Raw genomic sequence first — 27,615 nt, forward strand, 5'->3', positions numbered from 1 at the left:
ATATGACAGAACAGGCATATGGACTTGTATAAGCTATTGCTTCTTTCGATTTCAGTGTCTTCATGCTCAAAATTGGAATAATGATGATGACATTAATATTTTAATGGCATATGATGGGCCAGACAAGTTGCTAAAGCCTTTACGTGAATTATGTCTACAGCTTGTAGAATTGTCATAAGGGTTAAATGCCTAACAGGGCACTTAACATTCTGTTGCTGAACTTAAGTGTCCATGTTACCATGTGGGGTATATTATTATTTAACAAACCTATTAAGACTATTAGAAAGTTTTCCTGACCACAGATTTCTCTTCTCTTTGCAGCCTGTCGCTGTAATGCCAATGGCTCTTTCTCTGAGATTTGCCACAGTCAAACTGGACAATGTGAGTGCAGAGCCAACGTGCAGGGTCAGAGGTGTGACAAATGCAAGGTAAAGAGTAGAGGCTGACCCATACGTTACTTTCTCTTTGCAAATGTTCACTGACTTTTCATGACATGTTTTGTATACCTTCGTATATTAAAAGGAAGGTTTGGGATTATCTAATTCTACAAGTGAAATGACTGTGATCAGTGAAAAGTTTTTTTCAGACTAGAACAAAATTCATTGTACATTACCATTTGACCTTAAGCTAACATTTTGTTTGGCAGTGAATGTGTATTATATTCGCTTTAATTCAGACATTTCTGAAACAAATAGCATGCAAATTTAATCTTAATCTGTGGAGATACTCTTTCTTTTGCCTTTACATTTTTGGCAGAATAAAATTTTACTCCCGGGGCCGGGTGCGGTGGCTCACGCCTGTAATCCCAGCACTTCGGGAGGCCGAGGCAGGTGGATCACAAGGTCAGGAGTTCAAGAACAGCCTGGCCAAGATGGTGAAACCCCGTCTCTGCTAAAAACTACAGAAATTAGCCAGGTGTGGTGGCAGGCACCTGTAATCCCAGCTACTCGGGAATCTGAGGCAGAAGAATCACTTGAACCCGGGTGGCAGAGGTTGCAGTGAGCCGAGATGGTGCCACTGCACTCCAGCCTGCGCAACCGAGTGAGACTCTGTCTCAAAACACAAAACAAAACAAAAATGTTACTCCCTTTGCTTTTTAGCAAACTTCTTCTAGTTCCATCATTTAAAAGCTACTTCCTGTGAGAACTGTACCTAACAGAAGTTTTCAGTAGAGAAGCTAATCAAGGTATTTTTTAAGATGCATTATTTTGCTAAAACAAAATATTCAATTAAAATAGAGCATGTTGTTCTCAGTCCCTGAACATACCGATTGCCCTGCTTTCAATATGGCAAGCAACTTCAGATTCCTCCATGAGAGCGGACAGATTTGCTCTAGCTCTTTGACAGAAATGCATTGTATTTGTGATAAAGATAGTTAAGCAGAAGCAAGCATTTCTCCTATGTCAAGCTGGCCTTACTGTAGGAAGTTTGAAAGTATCATCTGCTTCTATCTCTTGAATAATATCATTGCTCTGTTTTGTTTTTATTGTATTTTATGGTTGGCTTTTAAAGCCCAATATGTGGTGGGATCCAGAGAAGCGATTCTGTGTGCTATGTGACTGCGATCCCGTTGGCTCTGTGTCACCGCAATGTGATATTACAGGAAGATGTGTCTGTAAATCAGACTTCGTAGGGAAACAGTGCAACCTCGGCAGGCAGGTGCACCAACAGGAGGAGCAGCCGCGGAGAGCGCAACGGGTGCTGGGTTCTCCTCAGAGGTGGGCTATCGGCAGCTCCAGCGGGTGCCCTCGGGGAGCCTATCGGGCCCCAGCTCCGGTAATCCCAGAGGCACTGCATGGCTCATGCCTCCGCATGCTGTGTTCTGTGTGCTGCGGCTGAAGTTCCCTGGTGGCATTTTACCAAGTAACAATTGCTAAGTGTGCAAATTGCAAATGCAAAAATTAGACAATTCCTAATTGAACCCTTGCCCCTTTAAAAATAACCATCCATATGCTTTAAAAAGCATATTCAAGTTCATAGGGTCATAAAACTTTCAATTAACCCAACTTTCAATTAACCATGAATATGTAGAAATCAAATAAAAATCTACTTGCGAGAACCTATAATCTTAGAAATGGAAGGGACTTCAGGCATCCTTTGGATAAAGCTAACTTTTATGAATGAACAAATGAAGGGAAATCTAGCAGAGAAAGTGATTTGCCCAAGAAAACTCAGCCCGTTTATCTGGTATTTTATCATCCGTAAAAATTTTGTTAATTTCAACATCAATTGTGCTTATGTGTACGACAAACACAAGAAACACATTTTCACACACTATAAATGGACAAGTACCCCAAATGGGGGAAGTTTTTTCTAATTACAAAAGTGTGGTTCTCCTATCACAGGACAAAACAAAACAAATGCTGGGGAAGAAGGAAGAGAGTGAGGGAGGGAAGAAGAGGTCCCAGGCTGAGCTGCAGAAGAGCAGGAGACAAAACTTGCCAGTATAGAGTGAGGACGTGCAGGGAGTTGAGGATATGGCATAGAAGGAGAGAGGGAAATAAAGGGTAAAGAAGAAGAAGTGAAAAACAACTCATGGTTTTATTTCTTGGCTCATTATCACACATTTTTTAAAAAACAAATTTTGATGTCAGACTGCCTTAGATCAAATCCCGGCCTCATTACTTCCTAGCTATAAATTCGTTGAATCTTTCTGTAATTCAGCTTCTTCATCTGTAGTAAGATCCACTTCAGAGAGTTTATGTCTGCTTACATACTCCAAGAAGCAAATGCCAAGAGATTTCCTGGGGGAAAGGCCAATGAAGCATGAAGTGGGAGAGAGCATAGCCTGCTGCTGCAATGGGGTTCTGACTCCCAGGAAAACATAGAAGGAAACACTGGGTAGGAAAAGCCTCGTTTGGTGAATTTTGTCAAACCCTAAATTCTTGACTAAGCCAGTGGGATGTACCCAAGCAAATTTTACCCACTAAAGGAATCCTGAATTGGTCAGGAAGACTCTAGTATCTTATTGTAATCAGCCTGAGAGAAAGATAATCTTGTGGAAGCTCATCTTAGTTCATTCCGAGTGCTATAAGAGCATAGCATAGACTAAGTGGCATGTAAACAACGGAAATTCATTTCTCACAGTTCTGGAGGCTGGGAAGTACAAGATCCAGGCGCTAGCAGATTTCCTATCTAGTGCGGGCCCTCTTTCTCTAGACAGTCATTTACCCCATGGAACCTCACATGGTGGAGGAACCTCTCTGGGGCCTCTTTTATAAGTGCAGTGATCCCATTCAGGAGAGCTCCATCCTCACGACCTAATCACCTCCCAAAGGCCGCACCTCCTGTCTATACCACCACCTTGAGGGTTAAGATTTCTACATATGAATTTTGGGGGAACATAAACATTCAGTCCATTACAGAGCGCCTCTGGTGGATCCAAAAGCCAAGAAACTGGAGGCTTTCATTCAGTGAAATTCTGCACTGCAGGTTGTCTGGAAGGTAGATCGGATGAGGCGCCTCCAAGGTGTCTCAAGGCAGCAGTGAGAACAGTGTATCAGGCAGGAGCATGGAGAGTTTTTAGTAAATGTTAGACCTGATTACTATTATTATTACTAGTGTTGTTAAATGAAAACATCTTTAAAATAATTTTTTTCAAAAACAAATGCATACATTTACAATAAAAAAAGATAATAACTGATTAAAATGTCTCCAAAATATAAATTTAGCAGAAAATCAACGTTCATTCAAGCCCTACATGTCTTACAGTACTATTGCATGAAGCAGGGTTTTATCCTGAGACTATTTCTTCCTCTGCGGCAGTATGTGTGAGAGCTAAGAACTCGAATTCCGGAGCCAACCTAGCTGATCTGGAATCTTGACTCCACAGTTGGTTAGCTCATGACCTTAGGCAACTTACTTAACCTGTCTGTCCCTCAGTTTCACCACTCAATAAAAAAGTGGTGAGAATGACAACTGTCTGCCAGGGTTGTCCTGAGGAGTAAATGAGTACATATTTGTAAAGAGTTTAGATTTGTCAAGGGTTTAGAATCGTGCTTTTCAAAAAGGAAGCACAGTATGTGAATGCTAGTTCTTATTACCCCGAGAGAGACACATTTATGGGAACCCATCCAGTTTCCCACTGGGTCTGGACAGACACTCTCTCCTGTATTTGTTTTACCTCATTAATTTCAATTACTGACTATGAATGTCTGGTCCTTAAGTTTGTTTACTAGTGGGGTTTTCTTTAGCCTTTGAAATAAATTTTTGAACAAATTTGTAAACATTTTATTACTGAAATTTGGTAGTATTTAGTTTGCTACAACTTAGCCTTTAAAACTACATTATTTAAATATTTGAAATGTGAGGTAGAGCCATTTCTTCTTGTATATTTCCTTACATGATCAACTTTGGAATTTTTAAAATGATAGATATAATTTAGAATTTCATTTGATATTTGATTGATTTAAAGGGGTGTACACACACCCATTTAATGTGTAAATCAATATGAGTGTGTTGCATATATATAGATGTAATTATATAAGTCTATATATATATATGTCTGTGTATATATATGTGTGTACATATATCAGCATATATATATGAGTGAAGATAATTTCTGAAATAAAGATGAATACAATTCTATGACTCAGATATTTTTCAATACTGTTTTAATATATCATGTTTAGTCTTTTTGTCTATATATTTCTGTTTCTGTTTGTGTGTCTGGGTAGTGTGTGTGTCATTATGGGTATGTAATTGAAATTTACATAGCATTTATATAATTTCGTATTTTTGTTTAATTTCTATTTCATGCTATATCCTAAGCATATTTATATCATTAAAACTGCTTCAAAACAGGATTTTAATTATTGCATATTATTTTATAATGTGGATGTCATCATTTAATTTATTCAACAATTTTTCTAACATTGAACATTTAAGTGCCTGCATAGTTATTCACCATGATAAATAATATTGTAACAGGCATGCTTTTGCTTTAATAATTGTTCCAATTTCTGATTGTTTCTCTAAGCCGGGTATCTACAATTTTACGTGAATTTCTTTTTACCAATAATAATACTATATGGTTAGTTTTTTTTATATAGGTGAATTTAATTTCAAAGTCATGTCATCTGTTGGAACTGTTACATGCTTTTTTCTTTAATCATTTACCACAATCTGAATTAGAACTAGAAATAAAAATAAAACCAAAAGTACATGTAAAGATGAGAATGATTGTCAAACTCAGTCAACCCATTTTACATTTTAAAAATAAAACTATTCTTAGCTACAGTCATTTTAAAAGTCTAATTTTCAGTTTGATTTCATTTTTATAACATTTTTAAAACTACTAACAATAATATCTAAAATATATAATGAGGCTTATTCACTTCTCTTTGGGTGGCTCACGTTAAGTGGCAAAATTTGTTTTTTTACCAAGAAACAATGATTAAGTCTAATTTTCCACAATAAGAATTATCTTTACAAAGAAGTAATTACCAAGACTAATTTTCCAGATTAAAATATCATAATAATGTGACATGCTTTATATTTTTTAAAAATAACCCTGAAATACTTTAAGCAGGATAGATTCTTTTCATTTTTCTGACACAAGTGATTTTTTAATCCATCAGCATTTTCTAACATTGTCATTTTAGGCCTGATAACATGCATTTCAAGAAAGTCAGCCGAAGCTGGTAATGCAAACTTGACCGTAAAAGATTTGTTATAGATAGATAAGAGATATGCATATGAATAACTCATCAGAGAATGAAAGTTTCCTTTACTTACCTGCTCTGGTTCTTTAATACATGTTCTCACTAAGCAATTTCAATTATTAGAATGAAACCCAAGAAATCAAATGTTTGTTGAACCAATTATTTGGTCAGTGTAAGCATAACTTGAAAATTATATTTATAATATGAACATTATAGCAATGATTAAAAGCATGTATGGATAGTGACAGAATTCTATCAAATGCTAGGGCGAAAAGGATTATTTTAACATTAGGCTGCTGGTCGATAATGCTGAAAGTACTTTTACCAAGTAGGAATCCATAGATCTGAAAGTAATCAATTCAGATTACTAAGAAAGAAGCAAGTAAAATTTTAAATTAAGACTAGAAATATCACCTATAGGTCCTTTCCATATTGCTATTGGAACCTTGAGAAGTATTGGGACAGGCTGGTGAAAATACAACAGACAGTAAAGGAAGTGCCTAATTCTGCAGTTAATTTTGATAAAATATCAGAATAATTGAACTTTTCTCTTTGGATATCCTAGAAAAGGTCCATTTGATTGGATGAAAACCCAGTTGTCATAACATCAGTGAGGAATCCTGATAACTCTCAAGTTCCTTTTTTCCCACCAGATCTTTGGTATTGTGATTCTTGCTTCACTTTGAGTTAACTGATTTAAATTTAATTTTTCTCTCCTCTTCCATTGCCAGCCTGGGACCTTTGGTCTGCAATCAGCAAGGGGCTGTGTTCCCTGCAACTGCAATTCTTTTGGGTCTAAGTCATTCGACTGTGAAGAGAGTGGACAATGTTGGTGCCAACCCGGAGTCACAGGGAAGAAATGTGACCGCTGTGCCCACGGCTATTTCAGCTTCCAAGAAGGAGGCTGCACAGGTCTGTAAATACCACTTAAGTCCTACATATTCACTCTGATAGTTTTAGAGTCTGACTTCTGTAATGGTTTGTTCTTTTAAAGGAAGCGCAGATTGATACAACATATTTAACATAATGAGTAATGTCTACTTATTTTTACATTACTTAAAAAAAGAAATACATAGCAGTTTGAAATACCGCCTTAATAACTGTGTGCAAGTACTCAATAAAAATCAGCAGAAGCTCATTTGGTTGTGTCCCTCCCTGTCTGTGACATTGCTTCAGCCAGTCACTCAAAGACTGCTACAGCTTGAAAGGTAGATGTTCGATTTTTCTGGTACCAATCTTATCTTAGTTTAAGCTCAAACTCCACGCCAAAGCATTTCAACTTTCCCTTTTTCCTATTGCAAAATTGGTATCAGGATCAAGAAGTCAAGGTGGTTTTTTTTTTTCTGGTACCCCCAAAATATGTTTTCATCTACTTTTGGCTGCCTTGAAAACTGTGACGTTCTAAGAGAGAAATAGGTTCGCTCTAGATATTTAGTTCATCAAAAAATGCAGGCAGAGGTTTCTAACCATGATTCCCTCAAGCAGTATTCTCATACATCCAGCCACAGCCTTCACCCAAATCATGAGCTAAGAAAATATCACTTGGCATGCTGCAGATGAAAGTAAAGATTGAACATTAGCCTTGATTTATATGCCACTAATTTCGAATTGACCCTTATTCCAACAATCACTAGTTTGAATATTACCTTTGCTTACTAATGTCATTGATTCAACCTGGATAATGCTCACATACTCTCAGCACCATAGTAAGATTTCAAAACATTATTATTCACTGTTGTGGCAAATTTATGTAGGAAGCAGTAGGAATAATATTTAAAACTATTTAAAGAACCATATCTTTCAGATATTCTCTAGCACTTTAGATATGTGGATTTTACCATAAATTAAGCCATGATAAGTTATTCTAATTGTTATAATTGTAGATCCTGTAAGAATCTGTATATCTCTAAGTCAATATCTGTATATACTTAAAAATTATAAAGCTGTATTTTAAAATATACTCTGTTCTTTAAATCCAAAGCTCAATGACATTTTTACTTAATATGAATTAATGAGGTAGTATTATACATTTACATACACATAGTAACAAATTATAAACGAGACCAAGAATGTTATTTTAAATTATAGAAAGATGACAGTATTTAAGAAATGCAGACCAACTAACATTCTGACCCAAAGAAACACCACAGAAAAAAAAACACAAAACAGGCAGGTTAGTAATAGGACTGAGGACATGACTTGCACAAAACAGCCTGGATTTGTCTAATGGCTCCCTCAGTAACTAGTTCTGGGACCTTGAGTGATTTTATTTCACTTTCCACCTGCAAAATTCATCTATTAAATTAAGATAATAATAGTATCTACCACACATGGTTTTTGTTACAATTAGTTGAGTTAGTGGCTATAAAATATTTAGAGTAATGCCTAGCATGTAAGTGCTAGGAAGCATTTATCATTATTATTATTATCTTTATTAGTTTTATTCATTGTGGTATACATTGTGCTTTGGCACAGGAAAACTAGCTAATTACTCAGGTCTTCTTTCTATTTAGTGTTATGATTCCGCTGAAGAACTAAAGATAATTTCTGTTTGCAAGTAATGATTTGGACTGTCCCATGACATTTTTTAGCATATAAATTTAAATGTAATGGTAACTATTTTTCTTCTTAATGAAGGACACATCTAAAATAAATCATTTGGCTTAAAATTAGCAACAGCAGTAATAACCAAAACAGCAATGACTAACATTTATTTAGTGTTTACTCTGTGTAAAGTATTTTTCTAAGCATCTTTCACAGCTGGTATATAATGCTGTGAGCAATGGTTATTGTAATCTCATAAAAAGTGAGTTTAGTCAAATATTCTAAGTATATTCAGTGAAAATGATTTAGTCATCATATAACCAATTAAAAGTTTACTCATAACATTAGTCTTCCATTTGAATTCAAGTATTTGGGTTTCTTCCCTCACTTACATTTCTTTGACATGAAACGCTGCACTAGAAATATTCTTAGTAGCTGGGTCAACTATCGCTATGTGGCATGCGTTCCTTGTCTTGGATGACTTTGAAGATATTCTCAAACATTATTTTTACAATCTTTGAAAAAGTACAAAAGGTATATAACTTTGTACCCTTTGAATATTGCATGGTAGCAACAAAAATGAAAAATCTATAAAAAAAGTTAGGTGGTAAATAAAAATCAAAAGTATCTTTATATATAAACAGTGTCAGTAGTTCAACTATTTTAAAGTATTTGCAAAATTGGAATATCATGATGTGTGTGTTTCTAACTATATACATGATGTACCAAATTTAAGAAGCTTATTAAGTTTTTTGGTTTTTACTGTAGATCAGACTCATCAACAAGGAAAAACTACTCCGTACAGCATAAACAAATGAGAAATGAACTTAAAATAAATATACAAACAAAATAGTAAACTTTATAATACCTGGATATAAGGTATTACAGTTAACATGGAATCTGATAACACCAGTTCTTTCCTTTCTTAAACTTCATAAGAAAGCTAAAAATACTTTAACTTTTGAAATTATTACATGAAATACATCTTATATTTATTGAACAGCTCCTTTCTGAAATACACTGTATTATAATATAAAAGGTGAATGAGGTAAGTTTTTATTTCCAAATATCCTTAAGTATAGAACTGAAAAGAAAGGAAGATAAACCAACACAATATAAAAGTCAACACTTTGTATCAAATTTTTACTATTTTTTCCCCTTCTTTGTTTTCCCTCTTACACCTGTGAAGCTTGTGAATGTTCTCATCTGGGTAATAATTGTGACCCAAAGACTGGGCAATGCATTTGCCCTCCCAATACCATTGGAGAGAAATGTTCTAAATGCGCACCCAATACCTGGGGCCACAGCATTACCACTGGTTGTAAGGTGAGTGAACCACTTTTTTGCTCTGATAATTTTTTGGAGAGATCTTTGTTTTATAGAGCTCTATAACTGGGCATTTCAAAATTCAATATTATATCACAAAATAATGTAGAACTATTACTATAATGTGATTGCAAATATTAATCAGTATCTTACAGTTTACTTGTAGGAAAGATGATGAAGTAAGCACACATTGATGCAGCTGAACCCTTGAAATCTACAAGAGGGGTACAAAAGAACAAAAAATTTTATAATAATACCAGAAAAGAGCTATAACTTCATACCTAGGCACAAGGACATACATCTGCAAAGCATGAGGAAATGAGGAACTAATTAATTTTCCAAAAATCTATAGAAATTGCCCCGGATTATGACTAGGTTTTAGGTTTCAGGAAGTAGTCGAGATCATTCTGAAGAGTCATTTTAACAACATTTAGCTTGGAAAAAAATCATTTTTTCCCATTAGTAGTCCATAGAAAGTGACATGGCCAAAGTCATGTTCAGAGAAATCCATCTACATTAGCAGGGATGGGTAACAATTTATAAGGCTGTTGAAGAAATATTAATGAGAGATGCCAGAAGCCTGGACCCAGTCAATGAGCATCAGTGAAGATATATAGAAAGCGAGTTACCTTTTAGAACTCAGACTGATACAGCCTGGCGAACTCATTGATTTGGGGAATAAGAAAGAGAAGGCGTAAGGATGACTCCCAGGTTTTGCTTTGCAAAGGAGTAGATGATAATAAGTACCAGTTATGGTTATAGGAATTATAGGAGGAGGAGCAAGTTCAGGAAGGAAAGATAATCACTTTGGATTTTTATCAGCTTTTTGTGAGGTATTAATAAAACAAAATTCACCCATTTAAAGAAATGAATTTTAACCCATGATTACAGAGGTGTAATCATCCCTTGTGCCCCACTGCCGTGAACTCCCCATCACTTCCCATGCACCTACTGTTTTGCCTTCTAGCATTGTAATTTTGCAATTTCTACAACTTCTTAAAAATAGAATCATAGTCTGTTTTTTGGGGGGAGGGTTGTTTGTTTCTTTGTTTGGCTTCCTTCACTTGCTGTTATGTTTTTATGATTCATCCATATTGTTGCATATATCAGCAGTTTATTCTAAAAATTGCTTGATAATATTCCATTTGTATAATGTACAGTGACTTGCTTATCTGTTTATCATTTGATGGATGTTTGGGTCATTTCCAGTTTGGGGTTACAATTTTTCTATGAACAGTAGCATACAAGTCAAAAGCACATTTAGAGACAAGTGTTTTCTCTTTTTTTCATAAGAACACTCCACATCTTTACCAACTCTTGGAATGTTAACCCTATTTTAATTTTAAGAATTCTGAGGCATGTGTATTTCTATTGTTTGCATTTATTTAATGCCTAATAATGTTGGGAATCTTTTTTTTTTATTTATTTGTCATTTATACATCTTCTTTTATGAAGTGTTTACAAAGCTTATGCCCATTTCTATTTTGAATTGTTTGTTTCCTTAGTGATGCATTGCAAGAATTCTTTATTGATTCTGGATACATGTTCTTTAACATATGTTAAAGCTTGCTTTTCATGTAGATTGCTTTTTACCTGGTTTCATCATCTAATTTTTATGAACACTAGCTTATTATCTTTTTCTTTTATAGTCCGTACTTTTTTATGTTCTACCCAAGAAAGACAAGGTCCAAGGATTTCTCTCCTAGGTTTTCTTCAAGAAGCTTTATAGTTTTAGCTCTTAAATGTAGGTTTGTATTTCATTTTGAATATTAATTTTTCTATATATCAGGTAGTGGTCAAAGTTCACTTTTTATGGATATCCAAGTTTTCAAACATTATTTGTTGTAAAGACTATCTTTTTCCCATTGAATTACTTTGGCTCCTTTGTCAAAATCTATCAACTATGCATTTCTGGACTCTTTTCTGCTTCACTGATCTATTCTTACGTTAATACTAGTTAATATGTTAATTGTTGTAGCTTTCCAGCAAGTCATAAAATCAGGTATTGTAAACTCTTCAACCTCATTCATCATTTTCAATACCTTTTGAGTACTTTTAGCTCCTTTACATTTCCACATAACTTTTAAATTTAGCATGTCAATTCTTTACCAAAAAGCCTGCTAGGATTTGGCTGAAATTATATTGAATTAATAGGTCAATTTGGGAAGAACTGACATCTTACAAGTATTAGATATCCCAATGTATGAACATGGCATAACTCTGCATTTATTTAGGTCATTATAATTTTTTTCTCAGAAATGTTTTCTAGTTTTTGATATGCAAGCCTTGCATATATATTGTTAAATTTATCAGTGTTTCATATTTTTTATCAAAAGCAAATGCTACTGTATTCCATTTCAGTTTTAAATTATTTGTTACTAGAATAGAAAAATACAATAATTTTTATGCGTTAACCTTCTATACTGTAATATTGCTAAACTTATTAGTTCTAGTTACTTTTCGGTCCATTTAGTGGGATTTTCTTGTAGATAATCACGTCATCTGCAAAGGGAAATTTACTTCCTTTCTAATCTGTGTAACTTCTGTGGCATTTTCTTGTCCTATTGCAGTAAACTATTGACTAGAAGTGGTGGAAGAAAATATCCTTGCCTTATTCCTTATGTTAAGTGGAAAGCATTGTCTCTTACAATTGAAAATGATGTTGGCTATATTTTACCTATAGGTGCTCCTTATTGGTTTGAGGATGCCCCCTCATGTTTTTAGTTTTCTGAGAGCTTTTATCAAGACTATGTGTTCAATTTTGTTAAATGGACTTTTCTGCATCTATTGAGATGACCATATGATATTTCTTTTTAAGCTGTTAATATGACAAATTATACTGATTGACTTTCAAAATGTCAATCCAGTCTTGCAATCTTTAGATTAATCCTGCTTGGCAATTGCGATTATCCTTTTAAAATTATGTTGAATCCTGTTTGCTAGCATTTTGTTAATGATTTTGGATCTATGTTTATAAGGAATATTGGTATGATCTTATTTTTTCTTGTGGCGTTGTTGTCGGTATGAGATACTGCAAGCCTCATGAAATGGATTCAGAAGTATTCCCTCCTCATAATTTCTAAAAGAGTTTGCACAATCAATGAAGTAGAAAACAGAAATACTTTAGAGGAACCCAAGAGCTGGTTCTTTGAAAAGATCAGTAAAGTTGATAATATTCTAGAAAGGTTTATCAAGAAAAAAGAGAGAAGAAACAAGCAATCAAAATCATAAATAAAGGGGGACATCACTATAGATCCTATAGACATTAAAATAATAATATGGTAGAAATAGGAACAACTTTTGCCTAATAAATGTAACAACTTGTATGAAAAGAACATTCCTTCTTTTTGCTTACTTTGAGTTTAATTTTTCTCTTGTGTTCCAAGTTTCTTAAGGTTAAACCTTAGATCATTGATTTGTAATCCTTTTTCTCTACTAATATAGGCATTTTATATTACAATTTTTTTCCAGGAACTACTTTGTTTGCAGTCCACATATTTTGGTATGTTGTGCTTTAATTTTCACTCGGTTTAATATAATCTTTCATTTATTTTGGGGATAATTTTTAGTTTCTAAATATTTGGGGAATTGTCAAGGTATCTTTACTATTACTAGTATCTAGTTTAATTCTAAATTGGTCTGAGAACATAATTTGCATTATTTCAGACCTTTTGAAAACTATTGAGATTTAGTTTTATGGCCCAGAATAGGGTTCAGTTTGTTTATTATAACATGTGCACTTGAAAATAATGTGTATTCTGGAGTTGTTGGATGAAAACTTCTATACAGGTCAATTATCCTTAATGGTTTTTATATCTATATGTTCTCTCAGTTACTGAGAGTGTTGGACTGTAACTTTGTCTGTTTCTTCCTTCACTTCTCTCAGGTTTTATTCACACGTATTTTTGAGCAGTGATATTAGGTGCATGATCATTTAGGATTGCTATGTCTTTTTGAAAAGTTGATACCTTTTGGCATTATGAAATGTCCCTCTTTATTCCTGGTAACATTCCTTGTTCAGAAGTACACTTTTCTGATATTTATATAGCTATTCCAACTTTTTTTAATGATGTTTGTATGGTATATATTTTTCACACCATCATCTATTTCATCTCTCTTTTTAGTATTTTTTTTTTTTTTGAGATGGAGTCTCGCTCTGTGGCCCAGTCTGGAGTGCAGTGGCTGGATCTCAGCTCACTTCAAGCTCCGCCTCCCGGGTTTACACCATTCTCCTGCCTCAGACTCCCGAGCAGCTGGGACTACAGGCGCACACCACTATGTGTGGCTAATTTTTAAATTTTTGTGTAGAAATGAGGTCTCACTATATTGCCTATGCTATTCTCAAATTCCTGTGCTCAAGTGATCCTTCTGCAAAGTTCTGGGATTACAGGTGTATACTACCATGCCCAGCTTATGTGAGAGAGAGAGAGAGAGAGAGAGAGTGTGTGTGTGTGTGTGTGTAAATAACATATATTTAGATCTTTATTTTTCAACCAATCTTAATAATTTAGCCATTTAATTTGAGAGTTAAGTCACTTCCATTTAATGTAAATATTGATATGATTGGATTAAGCCTACACTTTGCTATTTGCTTTGGCTTGTCTTATCTGCTCTTGCCTTTTTTTTTTTCTTCTTCTTCTTATTGTCCTGCCTTCTTTTGCATTAATTTGTATAACATCTTCTCTTGACTTTTGGATTATTAAAGATACCTATTCATTTTGTTTCTTTGGTTTTGTCTAGGAATATACTTCTTTAACTTTCCAGAATGTACATTAAAATAATATTATACCACTTTACATTTAGCATAAGAACCTTACAACAGTAAACCTCCAATCCCCTTTCCTATCCTCTGTACTATGTTGTCATGTATTTTTACTTCTATATATTATACATCTGACAATATAAGCTTATGATTTTGATTTCAATAGTCAATTATCTTTTTTAAACAAGAAAAATTTCTCCTATAACTATTTTTCCATGTACATATCAATTCTAATGCTTTTAATTCCTTTGTGTACATTAAAATTTTCATTTCATATCATTTTTCCTCTTCCATTAACTACTTCCCTAATCTTTATCATTTTATTCCTGTTATATCAAGTCTGCTGACAATGATTTTTTCCTTTTTTTTGTTTTTTTGGTTGTTCCAGTAAGTTTTTATTTTATTTCTTTTTTCTTTTTTTTTCTAAACAAGTTTTTGCAGAGTATGTAATCCTAAATACTGGTTTTCAGCAATTTAATTATGCTTTTTTTGTGTGTGTGTGTTTAATAATTATTTTTTCATGGGATTAATTAGATCTGTTGGCCCTGTAGGATTACAGTTTTCATCAAATTTGGAAATGAAAGTTGTCAGCCATTATATCTTTAAATATTTTTCTGTTCTTCATTCCAACTGTCTTTTTCTGGAAATCATTTTTTGTATGTTGGACAATTGATATTTTCCATCTCACTGAGGTTCTTTTTTTTTTATTATTTTTGTATCTGTATTTTTTATTTCTGATAGTTTCTATTGTCAAGTGTCCAAAGTCACTGATTTTTTTAATGCAGCCTAACCTGTTTTTAATCCAATTGAGTCTATTTTTTATTTTAAACATTGTATTTTTTTATCTTTTAAATTTCCTTTTGGACATTGTATGTCTTTTATTTCTTTACTATATTCACAATTTTTCATTTGTTCTTGAAAATAAAATGTTTATAAACATTAGCATTTTTTAAATGATTGTCTGCTAACTCCATCTTTTTTTATTGCAAGACTATTTCTATTGACTGATTTTTCTCCTGTTTATGAGTCATATTTTCTTGATTCTTTACATGCCTGATAATTTTTGTTTGGATGCCAGGCATTATATAGTTTTTGTTTTTGTGTATTGGATTTTATTGTATTTCTTTAAAGAATGTTGAACTTTATACTGGAAACTAGTTTAGATAGTCACGGGTCACTTGGATTCTTTTGAAGCTTGCTTTTAAGTTTTGTTAGGGAAGGTGCAGCAGAACAGTCTGAAAGCCAGGGGTCAGTTAGCCCCTCTACTAAGCCGTGAAACTTCTGAGAATACTACCTAGTGGGTTACTACGTCTCTTTACTCTGGTTGTTGAAAATATGGCTTATTCCAAGCTTTCTCTGGGCTCTAAGAATTTTTTCAGCCTAGGGTTTTCCAATGCCATTTTCCTTCATCCCATGCATGTACCTATCAGCATTCAGCCAATGACTCAAGGGAACCCTTCTGCACATCTCTGAAATAATCTTTCTATCTAACTTCTTTCTTTTTGAACACGTATTCTATTTGCCATCATAAGTTTTAGCAGCCTCAGCTTCCTCAGATTCCACTCTTTGTCTCTCAACTCAGCTATAATACGGGCTTTGGGTTTACCCTGTCTGTGTTGCAGCCTAGAAATTCCCTCTGTACACTGCTTCATGTTTTTTTCCTTCTCTCAGAAATCACAGTCCTGTGCTTCCTATAATTCAATATCTAAAAACAATTGTTTCTTGGTCTGTATTTTTGTTTTATTTGGTTGTGTAGTTTAATAGCTTAACAAAGAATAAATACTGTAGAATCTAAGAAGAGACTGTTCAGAAGAAGAATATTCTTCAGTGCCTAATGCAACACAAAGGTCAAGTAGGATTAGTGCTGAAGTGTATTCATTAAATTGAAGAGCAATAATAAGAGCATTTTTTTTTAATGTTAGTGAGAGTCATTCCAATTGATTCCATTGGGTTGTGAAATATTGAAACGTGATGACCAAGTGTGGTTCTGCTTGACCTAATAGCAGTACCCTATAGAGATGTAAACTCTTTTTACCACTGAGTTAGCACAGATGAAATAATAGACTCTAACCATCTTCACATGCATGATAAAACATTTGAGCCTGGTTTAGAATATGCTGACCTAGAGGAAAACAAGTGTACTGATGATTTTTCAAGGAAGTTCAGGTGTCTGACTTCCATTAGACATGTGATTAGAGAAAATAAAAACTGGACGGGACATTCATTTTTCTATGGCCAATAGCATTATTAAGTTTAAAATTCAAGAGAGCTACATTTTTAGAAACAAAACAAAAACTCCTCAGAATTTCAAAGTGTTCTGATGAGTATGAACGATGCTATAAGTGGCTATGACTGCCTTTTGCGTTTTCAGCTTCAAATGCAAGCATCCACTCTATCACTTGTACTCAGGAATAAGCCCTAGGGAAACTTACAAGAGTTCCATTTTATCCACAAAATGCTATGATATAGCCAAACTCTAATTAAACTCCTGAAATGGAAGTTGATACCTCATGTTCAATATATAAATCAGGATAAAATACATTCCAAGTTTCTGTTAAAATGTAGTTATATGTTTGGTACTATCACTTTTACTGATCACTAGATAAATATTCTGTTGACTAAAGTTGATTGAATTTTTTGATTGCTTTAAAATCACCGTTAAAAGTCTAAACTTCTGAATCAAGAAACACTTTGCCATTATAAAGAATTACAAAAACAAACAAACAAACAACAACAACAAAAAAGCCTCATAGAGCCTGTGTCAGACCATTCTTGCATTGCTATAAAGAAATACCTGAGACTGGTTAATTTATAAGAAAACAGGTTTAATTGGCTCGCAGTTCCGGGGGGTGTACAGGAAGCATAGTGGCATCTGTTTCTGGTGAAGGCCTCGGGGAGCTTCCAATATTGTGGAAGGCCAAGCGGGGACAGGCTTCCACATGGCAGGTTCGGGAGAAAGGCAGGGATGCCATGCACTTAAACAACCAGATGTTGCCAGTTGGCACTCTCTGTCGTGAGGACAGCACTAATCCTGAGTGATCAACCCCCATGATCCAAACACCTCCCACCAGGCTCCACCTCCAACACTGGGAATTATATTTTAACACGAGAATTAGTGGGGACATATCCAACTGTATCAGAGCCTTCTCAAGTAATTTATTTATGAGCATGTGTTTTACTGTTTTTAAAACTGGAACGACTAATTTAAATGAACAGTGATTTGAAATTTATAGCTTCCCTTTCTTTGTGTCATGGATAATTTCTCTGTGCTAAGGTGTGAGCATACACATCATTTGAGCTGTTATTGAAGTAGAATACGAAGCCTGCCTTCTTTCACTAGCAGGGGAATAGTGAGTAAATTCTCTATTGCTAAACAAATATTACATCTAATTATGATTTAAGTTTGATGTTGGCCATAGTGCTATCTAAACACGTGGTTGATGGTCTGGTTTATTCTCCACTATAACTTCCTGAATAAACTTTCTGATTTGGAAAGGTCCCAATGTCTATTTGTACTGTCAACAATTTGGTAAAAATTCGTGCTTTGGTTTTATACAATTATTTGGATAATTGTATATTTTAGTTAAAGATAAAGATGTCTCACAGGATAATTTAAATTTATTATATGATTATAGTTTTGATAACATAATTTTCTATTAATACCTGATTATGGCCCATTTTGTTTAAGTGAGCCAATACATACTCAAAGCAGTCAGCAAAGAAAAACTACATAAGTGAATATGTAAGTCACCTGAATTTTGAGATTTTATTCTACACCTGATGTTCCTTAAGTTACTTGGGGGTGAGGTTAGTGGGTTATTCTATGCCTTGGAAGCTGTGTCCATGTTTGTAATATACAAATAATCACATTTTAGGTCTTTGGGTTTAAAATACCTTCTAGTTGCAGCCCCTATTGCAGCCTTTCTACTGATTAGCAATAATGAGATAGAAAAATATTTACCTGTAAAGACAAAAAATAAAGCTAATCCTGATAATTATTTTAACATCAGAATCTGGGAAGATTTTTAACCAAATATTTGGGCAGGAAGGACAATAGAGGAGGAACTGGTGATTATACATCACATCTTAGAAACAATAAAATCATAAGTAAACTACTGTTAGCAGGAACAAAAACATAATACCTCTGGTAGCAGTGGATATAAGAATTAAGCTGAGGAGGGAAAGTGTGAAATACACAGTGAGATGCAGCCAGATTTGGATCTAGGAATTTGGCAAGGTGCTATGCATATGACTTTACCACTGAGCTGTAGATCTGAGAAGGATAATAGAACAACACCAAAAAGAGTTAAGTCACAGACAAAGTGCATACACTATGTGGTGGCAAACTCGGACACAGAGAGAGGTGATGCCCTTTGTAATGACAAGTCATGCTCTGTTTGGGAGACAGAAACCACACTGGTTTCTTAAACAGTGAAATGGAATTGTTAACTGGTAAAAGGTGGTTGGTTACTAAAAAAGGATAAAAGAAAGCTATAAAGGGTCCCGAGTACAGGTACAGAAGAGCAGCTACTCCCTCTAGGCTAAGGGAAGGAAGACAGTGAAGGAGTTAAGGGCTAAGAGAGGACATGCTCCTTCTCCCCACCTGCAGCAAAGCTGAGGTTCAAAGGTCTTTGAAGAGAGTGTTGCTGTCATAGGAATGTACAGCCTATGGGTGGTCAAACAAAACCAGAAACAAACATGTCGGAGTTCATAGGCAAATGCATGTCTGTAGAAGCTGCCCACCGTTCTTGGAGGATGGGAGCATGCTGGGCTACTGAGAAGCAGACTTCAAAGTCAGAGTGTGTGTGCAGACCAAAGTTAGCCAGAAGAGTGCCTATGGAGAGACAGTGTGCCCTCCCAGCTGGTATTCTTTCTGGGCCACTGGGCTCCCGCGCTAAATAATACAAAATAATGATGAAAATTCTAATGAAGAACCAGAACTCAGCTTGGAATTGTGGTGGGCCACCATTATGGACTTATTAGGTCCTTCCAGGGGTCTCCATTAACTAAGCCTATCATTCTGCCACCTGATACGGAGAAATGTCTACAGGGTCTACCTACTTTATTACAAAGCAGGGTGAATTTGGAGCTCAGAAACAGTAGATGTATAATTGGCACAACTGGTCGCAGAAAATGACTTATTCCAAGATCCTAAATGACATTTTAGAAATTCATTTGGCATTTTTATTAAATTGCAAGAAGATATGAGCTCTGTAAATCAAGAACAGAAACCTTTCAAAGGAGAATATGAGACAAAAAGACAAATGGATAAGCAGAAATTCAAGATGAGAGAAATGAAATAAAATTATTCAAAAGAAGTTAAGATTGCAATAGAGTAATGAAAATAAGCATTTGTGATATGTGTATATAATGAAACTTTTCCTGTAAAACAGGAGCTGTGAAAGTAGGGTACCAATTTGAGAGGTAGATACAGCAAGAAACGTAAAACAAAGGAAAATGATTTCAGAAGACATTAGGATATTACAGATTTGGCGGAGAGACCAGAGTGATGTACTTCAAGAATTATAGGTGATCCTGAAAAAGAAAATTGATTAATTAGAACAGATGTAAAAATCAAAAACAAATCTGAAGAAGAAACAGTACCGAATCAAAACCCAATTATGTTCCCAAACTGAAAGAACTCACTATGTTCCAGTAAATTGATGGAAAAAAAAAACAAAAACAAAAACCCAAGCTTTAAAAAATTCTAGCAAAAATGTGAATTATGTAAATAAAGAGAAAATCGTGTTTATATCTTGGGCAAAGAAAAACGTTACTAACAAAGACCTCAAATCAGAATTATATTCAAGAATAAATGCCAAAAAACAATAGGCTAGATGTTACTTCTCTTCAAGCACTCCTTGGATTCCCCAAGTCTAGTTTGGTGCCCTTTATATGTTCACATAGCATTTTGGACTTCTCCTTTTATATAATGCTTATTCTATCATGTTATGCTAACATATTTACTGTCTTCCTCTACTAGACCATAAGGTATGTCTCCAAAGAAATGTTTAAATGCTACAATTATAAGATGATAAGGTAAAATAACTTTGTTTACAATTTAATCTTCAAGACAAAGAGCAGTTGGAAAAAGCCCATACCCAACCCCTCTCTACCTCAAAAAGAGAGAAAACACATTTTCTTTCTAATTCACATAGCACTGTGGTTTCTGCACGATCATCTATTTCCATAAACGCAGGAAGCAGTTTTAATGTTTATGTTCACTGATGTTTCCCAAGTGACTAAACTAGAATAGTACAAAGCATATAACAGATACATGATTAATATGTGTTTAATGGAAGCAAAGAAACATTAGAATTAAAATTTTAAGATATTTGCCATAAAGTTGTGTTAATGGTTGCTGTTTTTATCTCCTCCATAGGCTTGTAACTGCAGCACAGTGGGATCCTTGGATTTCCAATGCAATGTAAATACAGGCCAATGCAACTGTCATCCAAAATTCTCTGGTGCAAAATGTACAGAGTGCAGTCGAGGTCACTGGAACTACCCTCGCTGCAATCTCTGTGACTGCTTCCTCCCTGGGACGGATGCCACAACCTGTGATTCAGAGACTAAAAAATGCTCCTGTAGTGATCAAACTGGGCAGTGCACTTGTAAGGTATGTGCTGCCGACATGCAGCTAGGGAAAACCTCCCTCAATTCTGTTTCCATTGCTCAGTTTTAACTTCATTCAGTGTTTGTTATACCTGCTTCGTTAAGCTAAACAAACAGATGGACAAAATCTCGTTGCCAGACATGGAGTTTTCATTGATATGTATTTGTTGGCATACCAATAAAACCTGCTTTTCTAGAACTTATTTTCAACCCAAACCCACCTTTTTTTGGAGTTGGTAGAGATGATATATTTTCAATGGTAAAGTTATTGTTTTAAACGTATGTTAGCTTTGCTTCAATAAGGACAACCTGGGAAGGTGACAGGGAAGACAGTTCTTTTAAGCATCATCAGAGAAAATCACAGCTAAATAATAAGCCTTATAAAAACCATTTCTCGAAAAATTAATCTGCAATCGCTGTATACTAGAAAATATATTTACTGCTGTGGAAGTTTAGTAAAATTTCAACACATATAAACGCTGTCATTACAAACAGTGACTATGTGCAAATTTCAGCCCTCATTAATATGGTTAAATGATGTAGAAAAAGAGCCAATTAAAAAGATTTTTCCCCTCAGATAGTTCTGAAAAATCAATTCCAGGATAAATACAGTTTAAACTGTGTCAGAGGTATCTTTTCAAGATAAAATCTATGCAAAGAGGGACAGAGGAAACAGGAGGATAAAATCTAGGGAGTGGTTGTTAAAAGGGCCTTGAGAATTGAGGAGAACGGCAGTTTCTACCATCAAGGACTTCAGCCAACACCGACTACAATGCCACATTATTATATCTTGCAATTATGATCATATATTATATTTAATACATGTTATCTATGTATATATTATATTACAATAATTACATAAATTGATATTTTAATTTGCTGCCTATTTCTTACGGCTTTTAATAGCACCACTGTTTAGGACTGAATGTTTTTATGTTGCTTTTGAAATTTTCATGAGTCTTTCATATTGTTCAGAGCAGAATTGTAGAAAATGTACCACTTACATTTAAGAAACAATGTACGATACCTTTAGTCTTACATCTATTTAAAAATAAAGCATTTTCAAAAGACCCATGAACTCCCAACAATGAGATTAACTACATGTGCCATTTGAGATGTGAGTCTAATATTCAGTGTTCTTTTGTTTTGTTTTAAATTTTTTAAAAGGAGTGTGCTCCTGTTATGCATTCTTAAGGTGATTTATCCCCTAACTTTGCTGTTACAAACTCTGACGGTCTCTTGTCTTTCCTCAGGTGAATGTGGAAGGCATCCACTGTGACAGATGCCAGCCTGGCAAGTTCGGACTCGATGCCAAGAATCCACTTGGCTGCAGCAGCTGCTATTGCTTCGGCACTACTACTCAGTGCTCTGAAGCAAAAGGACTGATCCGGACGTGGGTGAGTAGGGAACTGCTGAGCCATGTAATGGTATAATGTTAGTTCCTGCTGGTGTCTTTTAGTCAGGCACTAAGGGCTAGTAGGAAATGGCAAAACATTTAAGTAACCTTTTCCTCTGTGAACATTTAGGAACAGCGAAGGGGTCACGTGCCATTAGACAGTTGGAGTAAAAGCCTTTCTTATTTGTTCTTAAAAGTAGTTGACTTATTATTGATAAGGAAATAGATGCCAAGTGAAAAAGAGGAACCTTGTCCAGGAAGCATTATGTTTTGGGATGGGAAGAGTGAGGGCACCAGAGCATGAACGTTGATGTCAGCTAACGCAGCAATGGGAACCAGAACTTGTCACACATTCATTCCAACCAACCTTAGGCAATCATGATTTTTGGAGTGGAAGCATGTTCATTTTTGATTTTCCTTTAACTCTTTCTACATTTAGATTCCATTTGTGTTAGTGTGAAAGGCTCCAGTGTTCACAGATACTGTGGTTTTCACTATGTGAATTAGTCAAAAAGATTTACGTCCTGCCATGCTTGCCCACTATGTGTGAGTTCTGTTGCATGTGAGAACATCATCAGAATGGGGATAGGGACTGCAGATAGACATGCAGTTCATAACTTAGTTTTAAATAAATGTCCAAAAGCGTAAATTCAGCCTTCTGCTGTATTTTGACCCCTTGCAGGTGACACTGAAGGCTGAGCAGACCATTCTACCCCTGGTAGATGAGGCTCTGCAGCACACGACCACCAAGGGCATCGTTTTTCAACATCCAGAGATTGTTGCCCACATGGACCTGATGAGAGAAGATCTCCACTGGGAACCTTTTTATTGGAAACTTCCAGAACAATTTGAAGGAAAGAAGGTAAGCACAAGAACTTTAATGTCAAGTGAGAACAAGATAAAATCTTGTTTTTAGAATCACAACATTTGGAGATTTATCCAATTCCTCATTCTTCTTTTTATTTTGTCAGTTGATGGCCTATGGGGGCAAACTCAAGTATGCAATCTATTTCGAGGCTCGGGAAGAAACAGGTTTCTCTACATATAATCCTCAAGTGATCATTCGAGGTGGGACACCTACTCATGCTAGAATTATCGTCAGGCATATGGCTGCTCCTTTGATTGGCCAATTGACAAGGCATGAAATTGAAATGACAGAGGTAAAGTTATTCATTGTTTGGTGAAAAGATGCCAATGGTTTCGCATTCGGTTTTGTCAGAGTGATTTCTCTTCTTCTTAACAGAAAGAATGGAAATATTATGGGGACGATCCTCGAGTTCATAGAACTGTGACCCGAGAAGACTTCTTGGATATACTATATGATATTCATTACATTCTTATCAAGGCTACTTATGGAAATTTCATGCGACAAAGCAGGTAAACTGTAATAGAAAATATTCAAGCTCTTATTTTAGAATCTGTAGGGAAGGTTACTGACCTACAGATATCAGATAAGAAAGATTGGAAAGTGGTTGGTTTTGCAGTATAATGATAGAAGACAAACCACAGTGGCTTCCCGGTGACCTGGAAGAAGTTACTGTCATTCATCAGAAAAGAAAAATAGCATGAGAAGCAAGTTAAAGGGAAAAAAATATTTGGAATTCACTGCAGACATAGTGAGTTTAAGATGCCAGTCATAAATTCAGGAGATCATGTACTGTAGGGCAGGTAAAATTAGCTGTTGTGCTATTAACGGACTATAAGAGTGCTGAGAAAGCGACTTTCTTCACCCATCAGGTGAACTAGGCAGGGCCAAGTTGATCCAGTCTCCTCCAACCGTGGGCATTATCTGTTCACTCCAGTGTGCAACACAATGTTGTCATTTTCCCTATGCATCATGATGAGAAATGATTCTGAATCACTTTGAAAAAATCACACAGAACAGCAAGAATGAATGCAATGTTGTCGAACCTACATGATGGGAATACTTCAAGGGAGTTGTCCATGTTTTCTTATGACCCAAATTGGCCAGTTGAAATGAGGTTTGTTGGGTCTGACACTTAGGACCACACTGGGGACATTCATGATACCAGTGTCGGTGGAGTCCTGGGGCAGAAATCATCTCAAACTTTTAAAGAAAGAATGTGACACATGAACCCAATATTATGAATGTAAAGTATTATTTTCCATGGTTATAATTGTAAAAAGAAGGAATAACATAGTGTCAAAAGTAAAGAAATGATTGTTTAATTTGAAAGAGTGTGTTTACAGACCATGGGAAAGGATTAGTAACGAGGAAAATATTAAAATGTGAAATAAAGAGAGAATAACTAATAGAGGAACCAGGAGACTTCCACATCATGAGCCCTCATGGTCATATTGCTTGAGTGGAAGGTTCACCTTATCCAATGGGATAAAATGAGAAATCGCACAGATGTAGGTAAGTTTCATACCATAGAGGCAGAAAGTTGAACTGAGTTCATATATGAGATCTCATTTTCTCTTTCACATCAGTTTCTGTTACAGTCTATAAGAATACAGAATCAATATATGTTTGTAAATAGTCTTATGTAATAAATTCCTAGACCTGCCTAGGAAAGCAAAACAGAAAAATTATGAAGCCTCTCAATGGCCAACTAATGAATATAAAAATACTATTTTTCAAATGTTTATACTGTAATAAGCACACAAGACAGCAGAAAATCTTTTATTTCATGCAGAAGATCCATAATGCTTTTCTGTTCATGTAGAGACTTCTAGTAAAAGAGTAAATCAAGGACCAAAATTCACTTTTATATCTGTATTCTTTTGGCTTCCTTTTGATATTTCTCACTATAACAGGAGATTTTTTTATATGAAATAATAAAAAAAGCATATACTTAAAAAATGCTGTCAGCTATACTGTTAATTATTTTAGAATATCAAATGTAAATTAGGTGACAGAAGCCATAGCATATTTGCATGTCTTAGAAAATAGCAGGTAATTTCGTGAGTTTGCAAATAGATTATTTTGCAAATGGTTCTGTACTGCAGTAAGAGTTTGGTAGTAAACAGAACATCTTGTTAGTGGAACTGATAGAAACAATATTGTCATTCATCTTTAATTATACTTTCTTTGCTCCTCTCCCACCAATTTCACCTTCCTACACTGTGACACTTTGTCTTTTCTTCCCCCTGCCGCCCCATGTCTTTTTCTTTTGTCACACTGTTTTACATCCCTCACTAAATGAGATCCTTTGGTTTAATTGACCATTTTTTTGAAACTTTAGAATACATTTTTCCTAATCTCAGTAAAAACTAGGGTCATAGTCTCACAATACTAAGAACAAATAAAGCGTGTCATCAGCATTTGATTTTGTAAGGCAGTGGAATTGTGGCAAAGGTTTTTAAAAGGCTTAAATAGTCCCTCTAAAGTAATTAAAATAACCCTGTATCTTTATTTATTCAATTATAAATTTAAATCTCAAAAGCAGAGAGTTTAAGAGTTTATATGCGATTTGAGATTTGAACTTTGTACATTGTATCAGTGCTGGCATTATCTTTTTTCTTTGCCTTTGTTTCCTTTTATAAAGTTTAATTTAAGGAAATAGCAACTTTTGCATTTCAGTATTCATTTAAATGGAAGCTGGAGTTTGGCCAAATCCCTGATCCAATCAAGGCCATTGCCCTCTAATCCCCTGAAAAAAAAAGGTGTATTACAAAAATATTTGTTGTTGCTGCCATTCAAGCTTCACTTGATTTGTAAACACTTGCTGGTCTGTTATGTGCATTCGTGTGCAAGAGAAAGGAGAATGAAGCCAGTAGCTCCTCCGGCTATAAAATTCCATGGAGATGCCAATGCAAAGTTACCTTCTTACTCCCGCAGAGAGCCCAGAGAACATAAGGGAAGTCTTTCTTGCAGGAGGGGAGTGGTTTGTTTACAGCTTACCACCACTGTGTGTACTTATAGGGAGCAGAGAGTGAAACTTGAATTTTAATTGAATGTGTGTTTCATCAAGACCAGTCTTCAGAGTGCAGATTACAATGCTAGCAAAGCCAGAACATGCATTCATAATTCAGTTTCAATAAAACCTACTATGCTTGTTATAAAGTTTTGATTCAAACTCCTTAAACTACTGGAGGTAACTTTTATTTGAAGCAAAACTATTCATTGTCACATTTTAATTTGAAGCAAAACTATTCATTGCCACATTTTAAAGTTTATTTGCCAAACATGTTTGTGTTACCAGTTAGTCCATCATAAAACAGTCCCAGTTTATGGACTACATATATTTTTTAATGAAAAGGGTATTAATATGTTATCTTCAATTATGATTTTCTTTTCAATTACAATGACTATTCACCATCAGAAAAGGTGAGTTAAGTTACTTGAAGGAATTATTTAATAAAGTTAAAATATTATTTTGAATCATTATTTATCCTCAGAAAGATATCTATATTATTAGATTATGCGTGATCATTATTTTCTAGGTGGTTTTCTAAAGTTCTTGAAAGGTCATTCAGAGCGTTGGGAAGAAGAAATTTGGGATAGTAGTAAATTAAAAGCAATTTCACCAGTGCCTATGCGAAATAATCGAATGGGGAATGATCTTGGGTTGTCTGTTTGCAAGAATATAAATGTCTAATTAATTGGCCATGTCTACCTGAAACCACTGACATTTTAAAAAATAGGGGAAAAGTTATCAACAGGATATAAGACATCCAATATACTGAACTTCTTATGATTTATGTGACTCTTTTGCTAATATGTACTCTTAACATTTGAGGAAGCAAAAATGCAATATTAGGATGTGGTACATGAGTCTCAGAAATTTAAACAGCTTCAAAACAATGTTAATTATCTTGATCTAATCATCCCACAATTTATCTATGTATCGAAATATCACATTGTTTCAATAAATGCAATTGACCCTTGAACAACATGGTGGTTAGGAGCATCAACCCCATCTCATGCAGTCAGAAATCCACATATAACTTTTGATACCTTCAAAACTTAACTACTAATAGCCTCCTGTTGAACAGAAGCCATACTGATAACATAGTAGATTAACATATATTTGTGTAGGTATTATATACTCTATTCTTATACTAAAGTGAGCTAGAGAAAATAAAATGTTATTAAGAAAATAATAAGGACTGGGTTCAGTGGCTCATGCCTGTAATCGTACCACTTTGGGAGGCCAAAGCAGGCAGATCACTTGAGGCCAACAGTTCTGTCTTAATTTAATAATTCTCTTAATTTAATACTTAATTTAGGAGAGCTAAATAATTAAACATGAGGTCAAAGTACATAAGAAAGCGGCAGTCTTTTATTGCAAATATGCACACACTCTCAGGCGAGGTTCTCCGGTCCTCAGGTATGGGGCCAG

The 27,615-nt window shown here is 34.9% G+C and overlaps 1 protein-coding gene across 9 annotated transcripts in view; it reads left to right on the forward strand.

The window, feature by feature from the left end:
- The window catches only part of LAMA2 (laminin subunit alpha 2), a 611,630-nt gene that overhangs the window by 386,248 nt on the left and 197,767 nt on the right, over positions 1–27,615 (forward strand). For 6 of the 9 annotated variants that reach the window (XM_065543374.2, XM_065543379.2, XM_065543378.2 and 3 more), the window contains 9 exons: positions 322–428; positions 1,513–1,776; positions 6,395–6,575; positions 9,397–9,533; positions 20,678–20,914; positions 22,164–22,307; positions 22,989–23,168; positions 23,278–23,466; positions 23,550–23,683. In XM_065543374.2, the coding sequence (XP_065399446.1) occupies positions 322–428; positions 1,513–1,776; positions 6,395–6,575; positions 9,397–9,533; positions 20,678–20,914; positions 22,164–22,307; positions 22,989–23,168; positions 23,278–23,466; positions 23,550–23,683 (1,573 nt within the window). The remainder of the gene's footprint in view (positions 1–321; positions 429–1,512; positions 1,777–6,394; positions 6,576–9,396; positions 9,534–20,677; positions 20,915–22,163; positions 22,308–22,988; positions 23,169–23,277; positions 23,467–23,549; positions 23,684–27,615) is intronic. The other 3 variants (XM_065543380.2, XM_074037030.1, XM_065543381.2) reach the window with 1 other exon arrangement.

Source organism: Macaca fascicularis, chromosome 4, assembly GCF_037993035.2.
Source record: "Macaca fascicularis isolate 582-1 chromosome 4, T2T-MFA8v1.1".
Classification (NCBI taxonomy): domain Eukaryota; kingdom Metazoa; phylum Chordata; class Mammalia; order Primates; family Cercopithecidae; genus Macaca; species Macaca fascicularis.